Raw genomic sequence first — 16,586 nt, 5'->3', positions numbered from 1 at the left:
TTTATACCTCACTTCCCCTGCACTCCCTCGCCGGATCTTGTTGCCATTGTGCCAGTGAAAGCGTTTCCTTGTGTGTTCCTAGCCTGTGTTCCAGACCACCTGCCGTTGCCCCTGACTACGATCCTTGCTGCCTGCCCCGACCTTCTGCTACGTCCGACCTTGCTCTTGTCTACTCCCTTGTACCGCGCCTATCTTCAGCAGTCAGAGAGGTTGAGCCATTGCTGGTGGATACGACCTGGTTGCTACCGCCGCTGCAAGACCATCCCGCTTTGCGGCGGGCTCTGGTGAATACCAGTAGCAACTTAGAACCGGTCCACGCCAATCCCTCTCTGGCACAGAGGATCCACCTCCTGCCAGCCGGAGCGTGACATACATGCAGTTTTTTCCTCACTGTTTTGTTTCCTACGCTGCTTCTAGGTTTATGGGCATCCTTACTAGTGTTGAGCGGCATAGGCCATATTCGAATTCGCGAATATTCGCGAATATATGGACGAATATTCGTCATATATTCGCGAATATTCTCATATTCGTAATATTTCCGTTTTATTTTCGCATATGCGAAACTTCGCGTATGCGAAAATTACCATATGTGAAAATTTGCATATACAAAAATTAGTATTAGCATAAATTCGCATATGCGAATATTAGCATATGCAAATTTTCGTATATGCGAAAATTCGCACACCAGTCTCACACAGTAGTATTAGAGCCTTCTTTACACCACTCAAGCTGGAAGCAGAGAGGGATGATCACTGTGATGTGTACTGTGAAAAAAAAAAAAAAAAAAAAGAATATTCGTAATTACGAATATATAGCGCTATATTCGCGAATTCGCGAATATGCGATATTCGCGAATAAAATTTGCATTGCGAATATTCGCGAGCAACACTAATCCTTACAAGACTGAAACATTTTTAATCTGCAGCTGCCAACACCTAGTGAGCCACATGCAGAGGAATGCCATTGTGGCCAAAAATAAAAAAGGGATAGTATAGAAGAATCCACATGGGATTATAGTTTATATTTGAATCCTTTGGTAAATTTTGTTAGTATTTGTCCTTCCAATTTGTTTGAAATTTTCTCAGGATTAGCAACAGGATTTTGGTCCGGTCATGGGCCCATGTGCCCTGAAAACAAGGGAAGATTCTTCCTTTCGTTCCAGTACCAAGCAGATCATTGGTAATTGTTTTCTGATGTGACCAGCCTATGTAGGTTTGATGTGTAAGGTTTTATGCAATTTGATAAAATGAGAGGATTGGCTGAGAATACAGAAAGTAACAGTTGGATATATTTACATAACACTGTAACCTCACCTTAATAAATCAATGAAAACTTCTTTATAAAACTTGGGTATAGATGCACCAAATTTTTTTTTTATAAAATATAACTTTTCACAGCAATCTTGTTTAAATCAAATGGACAGAAAAAAATTGTGTAGCTCACTTATCAACAAAATATACCTGAGGTTACTGGTTAATAAAATGGGAATGGTTGGTGATATTAACTTCCTGTTTGTGGCACATTAGTATATGTGAGGGGGGAAACTTTTCAAGATGGGTTGTGATCATGGCGGCCATTTTGAAGTTGGACATTTTGAATCCAACTTTTGTGTTTTCAATAGGAAGAGGGTCATGTGACACATCAAACTTATTGGGAATTTCACAAGAAAAACAATGATGTGCTTGGTTTTAACGTAACTTTATTCTTTCATGAGTTATTTACAAGTTTCTGACCACTTATAAAATGTGTTCAATGTGCTGCCCATTGTGTTGGATTGTCAATGCAACCCTCTTCTCCCACTCTTCACACACTGATAGCAACACCGCAGGAGAAATGCTAGCACAGGCTTCCAGTATCCGTAGTTTCACATCTCGTATCTTCACAGCATAGACAATTGCCTTCAGATGACCCCAAAGATAAAAGTCTAAGGGGGTCAGATCGGGAGACCTTGGGGGCCATTCAACTGGCCCAAGACGACCAATCCACTTTCCAGGAAGCTGTTCATCTAGGAATGCTCGGACATGACACCCATAATGTGGTGGTGCACCATCTTGCTGGAAAAACTCAGGGAACGTGCCAGCTTCAGTGCATAAAGATGGAAACACATCATCATGTAGCAATTTCGCATATCCAGTGGCCTTGAGGTTTCCATTGATGAAGAATGGCCCCACTATCTTTGTACCCCATATACAACACCATACCATCAATTTTTGTGTTCCAACAGTCTTGGAGGGATCTATCCAATGTGGGTTAGTGTCAGACCAATAGCGGTGGTTTTGTTTGTTAACTTCACCATTCACATAAAAGTTTGCCTCATCACTGAACAAAATCTTCTGTGCAAACTGAGGGTCCTGTTCCAATTTTTGTTTTGCCCATTCTACAGCACCTGAAACTACGGATACTGGAAGCCTGTGCTAGCATTTCTCCTGCGGTGTTGCTATCAGTGTGTGAAGAGTGGGAGAAGAGGGTTGCATTGACAATCCAACACAATGGGCAGCACATTGAACACATTTTATTAGTGGTCAGAAACTTGTAAATAACTTATGAAAGAATAAAGTTACGTTAAACCAAGCACATCATTGTTGTTTTTTTTTTGTGTCACATGACCCTCTTCCTATTGAAAAGACAAAAGTTGGATTCAAAATGTCCGACATGGTCACCACCCATAGTAACATAGTAACTAATAAGTCCCTATTGAGTTGAGTTTGAAAAGTTCCCCCCCTCACATATACTAATGTGCCACAAACAGGAAGTTAATATCACCAACCATTCCCATTTTATTAAGGTGTATCCATATAAAATGGCTCACCCTGTATTACTATGCATGTTCAAAGATGTCCTCTGTACATCCTAAGAAATTATTTATTCCCACGCTCTATAGGGAACCAATCAGGAAATTTTTACCATATGTAACACATGACAACACGTTATATATCATACAATCTTCATCCTCAGCATCCCTGGAGGATGTTTCTGCCCATAGGAAAGGTGAGGATATGAGGTTTGTCTCCCCTGCCAGCCCTGTAAGTAGTCCCCTGAGCAGGGAGCTATACTTACCTAGTCCCGTTTTCTCCGGCTGTTATCACGTCCCATCAGCGTGATTGACAGCCTGGCGACAGGCCGTGTCATCAATCTGCACCATCTTCTTAGGAAGCAAGGTGGTGACGAGGGCTGTCAACCACACTGAGGGGGCATAATTACAGCTGGAGAAGAAAGGAATAGGTAAGCATAGCTCCCTGCCCAGAGGACTACTTACAGGGCCAGCTGGGAAGACTTACTAACTTCATATCCTCACCATCCCTGTGGGCATGAATTTCCCCCAGGGATGGTGAGGAAGAATATTTTAGCATATATAATGCATTGCCACGTGTTATATATGGTAAAATGTCATGATTGGTTCCCTTTAAATGCCTCCTCATGGATAGAGAAGCATACTGGATTTTTAATCTAGATACCCGCTATCCTTAATCAATACAAACATGAATTGATATTCCATATTTCATTTGTTGCCTTTTACATTAAAATATACAGTGTCTCATCATTATTTACTTTTTGGGCATTTTACTCTATGCCATGATTTTATATACATATTTACATGTTGAGGTTTTACCCTACATTTTTCTATGATTTTGTTGTCACTTTAAATGGTGTTTCCCCCGCCCCCCCCCCCCCCCCCACCCCCAGCAGAAAGTATACACCCATGTTCTTCACATGCCATAAAAGAAGGTGTTTTTTTTGTCTTAGATAACCATGACTAAGGTGCGGCTACAGAAGAAACATGTTAGTTCTAGGGGTATAACTAAATTTTTACTCAGTGCTCATTGATTTAAAGAAGATTACAATAAATGTTATGTTATGTATATTATTCCACATTTGTTAATTCATAGTTTTGATGCCTTCAGTGTGAATCTACAATTGTCATAGTCATGAAAATAAAGAAAACTCTGAATGAGAAGGTGTGTCCAAACTTTTGGTCTGTACTGTATATATATTCTTTTTGTACTTTATAGATGTAGATATAGATATAAAGTATAGTAGAGGTTCCTCCTGAGTCATAACCAGATATACAGAGATAAACGTTAAGACGTCAATAACATATTACATGTCATCTTGCAGCTGTGTGATCATCCTCAATGTCCTGTTGAGCTGAAGGTCAAATGCTAGAATAAGGATGTGAGAGGATCTTGAGCAGTGACAACACTGCTTTGGAACAAGGTTTAGGAATTATCTACCCCTCCCTGAGTCTTACACTAATCACTACACATTAGGATGTTGTCTAAGACTTAGATTATAAGATGGTCAGTATGCAAGTATGATGGTGCATATCTCTGGTCATTACACCATGATACTGTAAATTTAAATATCTATCTGTGTGTATGTGTATATATGCTTATATATGATTTATACATCTTCATGCATAAAGCATATACACTTTACCCAGTGTTTAGGTGACTATCAATATATGAGTTTACCTGAATGTAACATACCCAGTAATATACCCTTTGTTTATTTTGCTATTATGTTATATAATCTTCCTCAGAGGGCAAATAGCAAAGAGAAAAATACAGTAACCCACGAATTGTGCAGTGAAAACTGCCTGCCCAAAGGGAGGCCCGGGCAAGGAACGAGCCTGTGGATGGCTAAACCATAGGCCAAGTCTTTGCTAGAATACCCTTCACAAGTCAGAAGATACAAGTGTTGCAAAATAACCTGATGTGAAAGGGCTTTCGTTGGGAAGAGAAATGCAATTTGTGGGCCAAGTACAATTTAGGTCAGTTTTAGCAGAGTATAATACAGACACAAATTTGCACTGTATTACAGATGCAAGTCCAAGCCCAACCGCTACTCTACTGATCAAACATTAAAGGGGTATTCCAGAATTTTTTTTTATTTGACTATGCTACAGGGGCTGTAAAGTTAGTGTAGTTCATAATATAGTGTCTGTACCTGTGTGTGACGGTTTTCTCACAATTCTTATTTGATTTTCACCCCACTATTTATTTTTAACAGCATGCAAAATTACTGATTTTTCCCAGCTTGCAATGCGACCGAGACCTGACTCACTAGTCAGCAAATGACAGGGAGCCTGTCTGCTTCAATGGGTGGAGCGATCAATCTGCAACTAATGCAAGAGCTGTGGGCACCCTGATGATTGAAAACCAAAGGTCTGCAGCTCATTTATGTTTCAATGGGTGGGGTGGCTGATGTGCGGGAGGTAGGAAAATGGAATTGTGGAATTTGTAGTCAAAAAAAGAAATTTCAAACAGAAAACACCACTTCACAAAAAGCTAGCCACAGTATTATGGTTATCTCACAACATAGCCATTTATCCCCAAGACAAGCGCAGAGCCTTCCTTAGAATGTCCATTACTGTCTGCCAGGTACGTACTAAAATCCCCTTATGGTGGATAACCCCTTTAAAGGGGTATTCCAGCCTTCGACATCTTATCCCCTGCTGGAAAAGAGACCGTAAACAACCCCAACAACCCCCCGCCCCCCCGCGCGATCTTGGTGCAGCTCCCGGCATTCTGTGCCGGGCGCTGTTCACCAGACGTGACATTGCACCATGCCCCTCCCATAAACATGAATGGAGGTGGTGTGATGTCACGTCTTTGTCTCAGGAGCAACACCTGGCACAGAATGCCAAGAGCTGCACCGAGATCGCGGGGGGTCCCAGGGGATAAGATGTCTAAGGCCGGGATACCCCTTTAAGCTTCATTGGTATCTATGATGTTTTAAGTTCAGGCTATTAGGCAGGCCGTGACATGTGTCTGTAACATGGAGACAAAAATGTGTCTGGGTTATTGTAAGGGTCACGGCAGGTGGTGGATCCTCTGGGCCTGTGTGGATGATGATGTGTGCCGTGACAGGGAGCAGAGTCTAAGGTGCTGCTGATTTTCACCAGAGCCTGCCGCAAAGCGGGATGGTCTTGCTGTGGCAGGCAGCACCAAGGCACGATTCGTCCACACAGGTTGCTGGGATGAAGCGTGGTACAGAAGGGTAAAGACAAGATGTATTCAGAATAGCTGAAGGTCAGGGCAGGCGGCACAGTAGCAGGGTCAGGTCAAAGAACAAGGATCAGGAACACGGATAGGAACACGGGAACAAAGACCTTTCACTAGGGCACTGGGGCAACAAAGATTCAGGCCCAAGGCAGGGGGAGTTGCCCACACTTATAGGGAAGGAACAGGTGTATATACTAATTAGAGCATATTGGCCCTTTAAATCACATAGCTCCGGTGCTTGGTTTTCCATACCTTCTGTTATGATTAGGGCTTTACCAATATACCAACATGTCTTTTCTATTTGACTATGTAAGCTGTATTTATGATTTCTGTGAATTCTTTAATACATTTTTTCTGTTTGACACTAAAAACTTCAAGTCTATTGACATGATCATTTCCATCTATTCAGTGTTTCCCCCACCATATTTAAAAAATATAATAAAATAATAGTAATCAAATAGTAATCAGCATTTATGTTATTTCTTTAATGGGATCATCAGAATGAACATCAGACACAATAAGAGCTACTCAACAATAGGACATCAAAAAAGGCTACAGGCATAAGGCATGTGAAGAAATGTTTGCTCAATAAATAATTGTGTACTGTATATTTTAAAGAGAACCAATAATATGGCGTACGTTTGTCCAATGCAAGGCTATACCCCAATAGCACAAACTCTGAGGTACCTCATATACAGTTTTTAGTGACAAATTGCTCTGATGTAATAGATGAGTTTAAATGGGAAATCCTATAATGGATGTGATGTAGGAGATGCAGAAGGTACAACAAGGGATCAGTGTAATCCCAAGTAATAACTGATCAGATCTATCATGAAAGTATGGGTTTGACTTTTTTCTTATGGTATAATTATGAGGATAAGTGCTAAGACCCCACTGGCCGCTCCTACCTGAAGGTGAAAGTAACTGCCCTATATATAGGGCCAGGCTGGACACCAACAGCCAGAAGACTGCTCAGCACACTGTACCTACAGTCACTGAGCACAATGGGGACTATGGGTCCAGGTATCTGGATCCTTTCTGCCTTGACACTAAATTATGCTTTAGAACTACCAACTCGAGGTGAGTAAAATCTTTTATTATAGAAGATATTTATGTAAACTCTGTTGAGTTGTGAGTGTACAGTAGAAGGTTTTATAAATGTTAGGCCCCTTTTACACTACCGCTATCCCATGGTAGTGTGACGGCCGTTGGAGAAATTAGCGGGAGAAAATTACAGCCTGCTCCGTCTTTTTCTCCCGCTACTCCTGGTGAAAAACAACAGTGCCCGACAGACCTCATTGACTATAGTGGGATCCATCGGGACCCGCTGTTGCCCATTGTGCTGTTGACGGCCGTTCTTGACGGGGTGCAACGGTTGTGTGAATATAGCTTTAAAATTATATTCTGCATCTTTTGTGTATAGTAAATGTTTGACCCAAAACCAAAGTAGTTTTGGCTTAGGGTTACCATGGAACCTGTAGACATATATATTAGTATGAGTGAGTGAACCCTTTCCATAGGTAGCAAAACATTAGTAAGCACAAGAGAGGGGAAGTAGACACACCAGTATTTGCTCCCAAAAGGTTCCTTTGTCCCAATTATTGATTTTTTTTAGACTGAACATGATACAGAATGGCAAGCAGATCTTGTTTTTACTACAGCTATGGCCCATAGTAACCATATCCAATGTTAGAACTCCCTTTATTTTCTTATTTACTGACCAAGCGGTAATAGAGCTTACCTAATTTCCTTTTCCTCAAGAAGATGCCCAGTATTGTAACACCAATAGACATAAAAGCTCCACATGGTATAGCCTAATATTGTGTACAGCTTTAGATTACTGGTGAATCTAAATATTTTCCTAAAAACACAACTTTTCATTTTTTTACTTGATATATGTAAAATATCCATGTATCTGAATTATTTGTACTGGAATATAATATTTGACAATTATTTGACTTTAGTGTTGAACCCCGCACACAATGACCAAGTCTGCAGCACCTGGGGAAATTTCCACTATAAGACATTCGATGGAGAAATTTACCAGTTCCCTGGACCCTGCAACTACCTCTTTGCTTCAAACTGTAAAAACACCTTTGAAGATTTCAACATCCAGTTACGACACTCTCTACACTCTACAAGGCCAATTATTTCCTATGTTATTATAAAGATAGAAGGGCTGGTCATTGAGATGACAAATAGAGAGGTGACAGTGGGGGGAGAAAAGTAAGTGTACAATAAGAGAATACAATGTAATAATGTCACAGGTCTAACGATAAAATAGAGAGACTAAAATGTCTTCCTTTTTAGGGTTTCCCTTCCATACAGCCAGTTTGGAGTCCACATACAGCAGAGTAGCGCCTATGTGAAGGTATCGGCCAAGCTTGGGTTGACTCTCTTGTGGAATAATGAAGATGCCCTGATGGTAGGATATTTATTATTTTATCTTTGTTGTACATGGAATATGTTTGTATTGGTCCCATCTTGCAACCACTAAGGGTTGACTTATATGACAATTTCACAGCAACACAGTTACATAGATAGCTTGACTGTAAAACATACTAATGCTCATTATGTTCAACCAAGGGCATATAGAACATGTGAATGAAATGGAAGGGACATTCTGCACTAAAAAGAGAAAAACTTTCTATTTCTGTACAGAAAAATAAATCTTAAAGTTGGTTTAATGGCTACATTACATCAATAATTTAATTTCCAGCTTGAATTGTCACCAAAATACATGAAAACAACATGTGGATTGTGCGGAAATATGAACGGAGTCAGTCAAGATGAATTTCAGATTGATGGTAAGTCAGATAATTGGCTCTGCACCTTGTTAATACATTACTTATAATAGTTTCATAATAACCTATGTGTAAGGAGATACTGAATAAGCGCCTCAAGATATGAATTACCCTATCCAAAATTGACCAGATAAGGTTACATTTTTGGAGTGGAAGGTATTTCAAAGGTCTATTGTGGTCTTTATACGAGGTGCTCATATATAAAATCCCATAGCTTGGAATGGCAAGAACCAGGTTTGAATGTTATGACTTGCCTCCTGGCAGCAGCCTCATTTTCCTGGAAAGAAATGTGAAAAAAAACAATGGAAAAGTGACAGTAAAGCACCTAAAGTGTGCAACAAACTTGTGTAAATGAGGAAACCTTGAAAAGATGTTTATAATTGCCCCAATTCTTGAATCAGGTATGGGTTCCACCTCTGGGACTGTCAGATATGTATAGCATATCCTTTGGATATGCCATAACAGTCAAGATTGGAATGCCACCATAAAATGAAAATGTGTTCAGTGAGAGATCTAAAAGAAAAAAAAAAAAATTTTTAATTTGTACATGACATATTGACTTAGTGATGTTATACTGAACCTAAGGTGTCCATCACATCAACTTGTCTTCATGCAGGTATGCTACTAACCCCTATCCAGTTTGGAAACCTGCAGAAGGTGAATGGACCCACCGAACAGTGTGAGGATCTTATTCCATCTGCCCCACAGAATTGCAGTGACCTGGTAAATCTAAACACATACCATATTTTCCTTTTTTTATCTGTTTATTTCATTTATTGATTTATCACTCTATCAAACATCATTATTGGAAAGCGGGTACACAGGACATTTGTCTTTTCCTTAAAGGGGTACTCCGGTGGAAAACACCTCGTGCTAGAAAGTTAAACAAATTTGTAAATTACTTCTATTTAAAAATATATTAATATTTTTTTGCATAATAAATTTTTGCCTTTCCCATTTTGCTCCCACAGAATGCAGTATGTGTCAGCATGCTCTCAGTTCCAGCATTCAGTGAGTGTGACACACGTGTCCCCAGGAATCCATACATAAAAGCTTGTATGTCAGATCTTTGTAGCTGTCAATCTTCAAAACATACGTCCTGTTTCTGTGATACTCTGGCTGAGTACTCCCGACAGTGTGCCCATGCTGGTGGAAGACCAAGAAACTGGAGAGACAAGATCTGCGGTAAATATATTCTTGTAGATTCTTGATAAAAACACATATGGCTAAACATAGTGAGATGCTATCAAATTTTATTGACAAGTCAGCTTTTTTTCAAAAACTGTTTTCTTACATTAACCGAGTACATTTTGATTATCAGAGGTGACCTGCCCAATGAATCTGATGTATAATGAGTGTGGTTCTCCCTGTGCTGACACCTGTTCCAATTCTGAGCGAACCCACGTTTGTGAAGAACATTGTGTCAATGGCTGCTTCTGTCCACCAGGTAAGCTATCGGGTATCTCTCATTTTCATAGCATGTCTTCTGTTTCTTCTCTACAACTTCAATGCCCACTTTAGATGGCAGATGATTACCCAATGCCCAGAGCAAGCATCCAGTCTTCTCAAAACATCATTGTCACATAATCTTGCTTCTGACTTTTGGGACTATGAATATTGAAATTGTGAGTTTACCCTATGTACATAACTGTGTTTCCTCCAGGAACGGTATTTGATGACATTAACAACAAAGGCTGTATCCCACTCAGTAACTGTTCCTGTACTTACAACAATAGGAACTATGCACCTGGAGAATCATACAACACCAATTGCCACCAATGGTACAAAATAAAGATTTTTGTAGTTTTTACAATTAGTTCTGTTAACTGTTCTAGTATTCAACAATTTTATTCATTTTAGCACCTGTCAAGAAGGGCAGTGGAACTGCAAGGCCCTACCATGTGCTGGGCACTGTTCTTTGGAGGGAGGGTCTCACATCTACACCTATGATGGTCGTCACTATAACTTCCATGGAGACTGTTCTTACATTTTTACAAAGGTATCAATTTATCATATCCTTATGATTATACTTTGGTTTGGTTGAGTAGTTAAGTATTTGATCTTTCCATAAGTGATCACCCAAATTTATCTGAGCAAGGATACTTTAACTTCTCTTAACACGTTTCTGTCCTCAAAAGGGGAATCTACCAGTGTCCTATAATGAGATCAACTTCTCAGAGGACCTAGATAATAAAAATTAAACAATTACTGTTAAAGGATAAAATGGCCAGTAGGAATGAAACCAATAAAACTCCCTGTATTGCTCTGGGAATCTGATTGTAACTAAAAGGATTTTTGTCTTCTCAGGACTGTGTTCAGAACATGTTTGCTGTACTTGTGGAGCTGAAAAAGTGCGGTGTCACTGATACAGAGACCTGCTTAAAAAGTGTTACCCTGTACATGGAGGGAGGATTAACTGTGAGTATTGGTCTTTGTTTATTTTATTTAAGTCTTACTTACCCAGGAGTGTAATTTTTAGCTGCTGGGCCCCAATACAAAATCTGTTATAGCAACAAACCAAGTGCCAACCAGGCACAATAATGCCAAATAACCATTTAAGAGGTGGCTAGCCTGTACCTCTGATGAAGCTTATTGAGAGTGAAACTAGTTAAGGGGCGGTGTCTGTTCAGTTTTTAAATATCAGTGTTGTCACAGTGAATAGCCTAAGTACTGCAGCCTTAGGCTAAGACATTACACTAAGATCTGAAGAATTAGAGTGATCAACAAAGCTGATATATTGGATGTAATCAATATCCTATATGTAATAACAACATCAGATTACATTATATCATCCATTAAACTGTGACAATAAAGGTTCTTTTAAACTCACATCATTTTAAAGGGGTACTCCGCTGCTCAACATTTGGAACAAACTGCCGCCGCCAAGAGCCCGCCCCTCATGACGCCCCGCCCCCTCGTGATGCCACACCCACCCCTCAATGCAAATCTATGGGAGGGGACATGACATCTGCCACGCCCCCTCCCATAGACTTGCATTGAGGGGGCGGGGCCTGACACCATGAGGGCTATGACGTCACAAGCTCCCGGCGCCGGCTCCAGCATTCAGAACAGTTTGTTCCAAACGCTGAGCAGCAGAGTACTCCTTTAAACGTATAATAAAAGCTATGTTTTATTAGAAAAAAACACAACCAGCTCACCGCCCAGGCAGATGGAGCACGGATCCAGGTGCTGGGCAACACCGAGACAAATAGAAAACAAAGAGTAGAATCCAGCTCTTGGTGCAAATAAAATCCAATTTATTCGATAAGGACAAACACAGGAACACAGGAGGTATCGCTCTTAGTCATACACGCTCTACGCTTGAAACACTGTACCTTCTGCGTTCCTGTGTTTGTCCTTATGGAATAAATTGGATTTTATTTGCACCAAGAGCTGGATTCTACTCTTCTTTTTCTATATGTTTTATTAGGGGTTATTTAGCATTATTGAGCCTTGTTGGCACTTGGTTTGTTGCTATTAATTGCCTTCCCTAATAAGGGTATTTTTGTTGGTTAAATCTGTGATAGGGCTCTTACCTACCATATGCCATCTATAATGCTGTTGTTTTCTAACATGGCAGAATGATCTTCAGACACACTTAAGCATCAGGGTCTGTTAACTTTATTTCCTACCAACACATTTATTATATATTTCCAGCTTTTATGACTGTGTGACTCTTCTTACAGGTTGTCACTGTCAAATCTTCTGGGACTGTCCTCTTAAATGGAATCTATTCCCGTGCACCTCTTTTTACAGGTACAGTAACTCTCTGTAATATAATGCAAACTAATGTCATTATTTACTATGTAACAATTTAGCTTGGATCAGTTTGAAAACTGGAAATTTCCATAAAGGCCCAAACAAACAGGTTCTTGGCTTATCATGCAATTGCTCTAATCATAGTAAAATATATGTAGGTTGAAATGAAGGTGTTGCCTTGTTTTTGCTTTGTGTTGTTGTTTTTTTTTTTTTCTTTTATACTAAGTAGCGCAAGATGCTAAAATATATATTTCTAATCTGTTTCTATTTTATGATTGTAATCTTTTTGCACATTTTGTGTATAGGGGCAGCCATTTTCACTAAACTTTTCTATTAACAGCATTGAGAGAGAAGCTGTACAGCAGCTATATACATTTAGGATGCAATAGACAAGAGAAGACTTTTCTGGCATGTATGGGTTAATTTTCTAAGCATGCCCTGTGACTTGTGCAAAGGTCATTGTGCTGCTATGAATAGTCTGATCCATCTTATCTATAAACAGATGTCATGAAACATGCATAAAAATTTAGAAAAAAAAAACTACTTGATTTAAAGAATAGGTCATTGTCTTATGACACCATTCCTTCAAGGGAATCTTTCCAATAATGGAGCACATGTCTTATCATAGTGAACTTCCTAACTATGGCCCTCATATAATGTTCAACATACATTTTACTTTAAGATTCTTCTGTCTTTATACTTACATTATATACTTTATCTTCCAGAGAACTTTGCTGTGCTCCAACCTTCATCATTTTACTTGATTGTTAAGAGTTTCATTGGGATCCAGATCCAAATCCAGCTCAGCCCTCTTATGCAGATATCTGTGAGCTTGGACCCCGAGTACCAGGGAGATGCATGTGGTAAGTTATTGCATATTAGTCCCTAACAACTGCTCCTTTTTTATTCACTTGTTTGAGAATATTGTATAGTAGAGCAGAATAGAGGTCTGGGGCAGCACTGCCCGATCTGCCACCATATAACACCTGTACCTGGAGAGGTGCCAAGGTGTAGAGCCACAATCTTGAGGTCAGTCTTTCGGTGCTCAGTGGCAGCCGAGCAAGAGAAAATGTTCATAACATGCAGAAAGAAAGGATGTTGACGGCACTCGATACGTTGACATCAAGTGACTTCTTTATTCAGGCAAAGGGGTTCACAGACATCGGGAGTGGAGACACGAGGACAGGTCAATGACCGTTTCGCCGCAACCGCAGCTTCTGCTGGACCTAGTCCAGTAGAAGCCGCAGTTGCGGCGAAACGGTCGTTGACCTGTCCTCATGTTTCCACTCCCGATGTCTGTGAATCCCTTTGCCTGAATAAAGAAGTCACTTAATGTCAGCGTATCGAGTGCCGTGAGCATCCTTTCTTTCTGCATTCTATGAATATTGTATAGCTCTTAGAAGGCTTTCTGTATCCTATGGCAAAAATTCAGTTCAGCGACTCTGTCACATTGCCCTGACCCTTTATCTAAAGGCACTTTTATAATGCTGGACATACACATAATATATGTGTTGGCCAAATCCATCAATTTGCATTCAGCACCAAGCACATGGGTCTCATTCCCTGCTTCCACGCTAAATGGGTTAAGATGAAAAATCCTGGATTGAACCATGACAATGCATGGAAGATGTTGCTTGTCCAGATTCTAATAAGTAGCATCCTGCATATTCGTTCTCTGATCAACAGGTCTCTGTGGGGATTTTAACAACATCCGAACTGATGATTTCCGAGCTTTTAGTGGTGTTTTGGAAGGAACAGCTTCTGCTTTTGCCAATACATGGAAGAGTCTTGGAAACTGTGGTGATGTGAAGGACTCTTATGAAAATCCATGCACACTCAGCGTAGAGAACGGTATGTTGACAATGATCTTACATAGTGAATATTCTCATTTTTACACATTAACACGAGGCACCACTATAAATGTCATACATATTTGTAACATAAGACTCAGTATAAAAATGATAAACTGTCTTTTTTGATCAATGCAGAGAAATTTGCCCAGCACTGGTGTTCTCAGCTCTCGGACAGCAATGGAATGTTTGCGCCATGTCACACTGCTGTGAATCCAGCAGTATATGAAAAGGTAGGTAAAGTATATCAATCTTATTATTTGATATATTTTTCTTGTAAATCCATAGACTAAGAATGCTTCAATTGCAATCCTGCAGAGTAGAGTCATAATATAAATATATATATATATATATATATATATATATATATATGTATATTTATGCTAACAGAGTCCAAAATAACACAATTTTGTAAATTGCTCCCTACAGAATTGTGTGTATGACAGTTGTAACTACGAAAAAAGTGAGGACAGTGTGTGTGCAGCATTGTCAGCCTATGTACGGGCCTGTGCCATTGAGGGAGTGATCCTGGAAGGGTGGAGAGGTGCCATCTGTGGTAAGTGCAGAACTTTACTATCTTTTTACATGTACATGTAGTTATAAATTTTACAGAAAAAGAGACATATATTAAGCTTTACAGAAGGTGAGCCAGTATATGTAGCCCTGTAATAGGATCACAAACATAGTCTAGTCTTAGGTTCATACATGTGGATTTTATGTGAATTTTGCCTATTAACTTCAATAAAAAAGAAATGAAGTTCCCAAGCAAATCCGCAACAAAGCCAATACAACTTTGCAGCAAATCTGCGATGTGTGAACATCACCTTAAAGTGTAATTCCACTTTTGAGATGTACTGGTCACTGAATGTTAGGAAATTGAGAATTGGGAACAGAGCTCTATGACACGACAGAGAAGACAGCTGTATAGGGATGCAGAATCCCTATGCCTCTCCACACATCTTTAGGAAAAGAGCATAAAAATAGGAAATTAGCGTGTGTTTCTTGACAGTAATGTAATATGTTTCTTAAATTCAAGATAAATGTACAAAGGACTGCCCAAAGAACAGCACCTATCAGTACTCTATTAGCACTTGCCAGAAAACCTGCCGCTCACTGAGTGAACCCGACCCCAGCTGCAGCTTCAAGTTCCCTACTGTTGAAGGCTGTGCTTGCCCAAATGGGACTTTCCTTGATGATAGCGGAGCCTGTGTATCTGATAAAGAATGCCCCTGTTACTACAAAGGATCAGTAATGCCACCTGGAGAGGTCTTGTATGACAAGGGTACTATGTGGTAAGTAAAAGTGTCCGGCTAGATGATCAGTATATGGTGTAGTAATTAAAGGAGTTTTCAAGGCATTTTACATTTTAGGCCATCAGGATAGGCCATCAATGCCTGATCGACAGGGTGCTGACACCCATTGAAGTGAATGGGATCTGAGCTGCAGTAACCTGGTGCCACCACTACATGGTTAGCCAGGGCTTCTATACCTGTTCATTGTGTACATGCGGAAGCCATGGCTCTGCCAAACAGTTCATTGGCATTAGTGTTGGGTGTGTCAAACTGCCGATCAGACTTTGAGGCCTATCCTAAGGATAGGATTTTAGTATAAAATTCCCCCAAAAATCCTTTAATAAGTATATATTTGGTGGCTGCTTTCATCAGACAAATTGAAGTTATGTTGTTTCCAGGCCACTCCTACATTGTGATATTCTATACTTACAAAGTCACAAAATTATATATTCTTCTTTTCAGCACATGCCAAAATGGCAGACTACACTGCGTTGGCAAAACACCAAGCACTGAAGGTAACTATAGTATATATAAAATGTTTCTTGGTTTCTTGTGGTTAACTTTTTTAACAATATGCTCTTTCATTCTTCACATACATAGCAATAATTGTGGGGTATTGGAAATGCTGACCATACTTATTAGATACTGTAGATTGTTGGTTTGTTTGGCCAACTGTTATCTTTTCCGATGCCCTCATATGCATGAATGCTTGGCTTGGTCAGGCATGTGGGTATTCTGAATTGGGAGAGGGGAGAAAGCCACTGCCAGACACCAAGTAGCTGAAAGAAATGAACATGACATAAATCTTTAATTCCAACATGCCCTGATATCTGTCATCGGGGAAGAGTCAGGAGGCAGATCCCACAAACTCATTGG

At 39.9% G+C, this 16,586-nt stretch overlaps 1 protein-coding gene across 1 annotated transcript in view; it reads left to right on the top strand.

Annotated features, from left to right (window-relative positions):
* The first annotated feature begins 7,009 nt into the window (after positions 1–7,009).
* The window catches only part of LOC130277493 (mucin-5AC-like), a 33,266-nt gene continuing 23,689 nt past the window's right edge, over positions 7,010–16,586 (top strand). The window contains exons 1-17 of the mRNA XM_056528168.1: positions 7,010–7,085; positions 7,970–8,231; positions 8,316–8,430; positions 8,725–8,812; positions 9,426–9,532; positions 9,781–9,994; positions 10,131–10,256; positions 10,473–10,590; positions 10,670–10,808; positions 11,117–11,227; positions 12,496–12,565; positions 13,294–13,431; positions 14,255–14,419; positions 14,557–14,651; positions 14,848–14,974; positions 15,455–15,710; positions 16,173–16,225. Coding sequence (XP_056384143.1) covers positions 7,010–7,085; positions 7,970–8,231; positions 8,316–8,430; positions 8,725–8,812; positions 9,426–9,532; positions 9,781–9,994; positions 10,131–10,256; positions 10,473–10,590; positions 10,670–10,808; positions 11,117–11,227; positions 12,496–12,565; positions 13,294–13,431; positions 14,255–14,419; positions 14,557–14,651; positions 14,848–14,974; positions 15,455–15,710; positions 16,173–16,225 — 2,260 coding nt within the window. The remainder of the gene's footprint in view (positions 7,086–7,969; positions 8,232–8,315; positions 8,431–8,724; positions 8,813–9,425; positions 9,533–9,780; positions 9,995–10,130; positions 10,257–10,472; positions 10,591–10,669; positions 10,809–11,116; positions 11,228–12,495; positions 12,566–13,293; positions 13,432–14,254; positions 14,420–14,556; positions 14,652–14,847; positions 14,975–15,454; positions 15,711–16,172; positions 16,226–16,586) is intronic.

Source organism: Hyla sarda, chromosome 6, assembly GCF_029499605.1.
Source record: "Hyla sarda isolate aHylSar1 chromosome 6, aHylSar1.hap1, whole genome shotgun sequence".
Taxonomy (NCBI): Eukaryota; Metazoa; Chordata; class Amphibia; order Anura; family Hylidae; genus Hyla; species Hyla sarda.
This window is presented reverse-complemented; position numbering and strand designations above follow the sequence as displayed.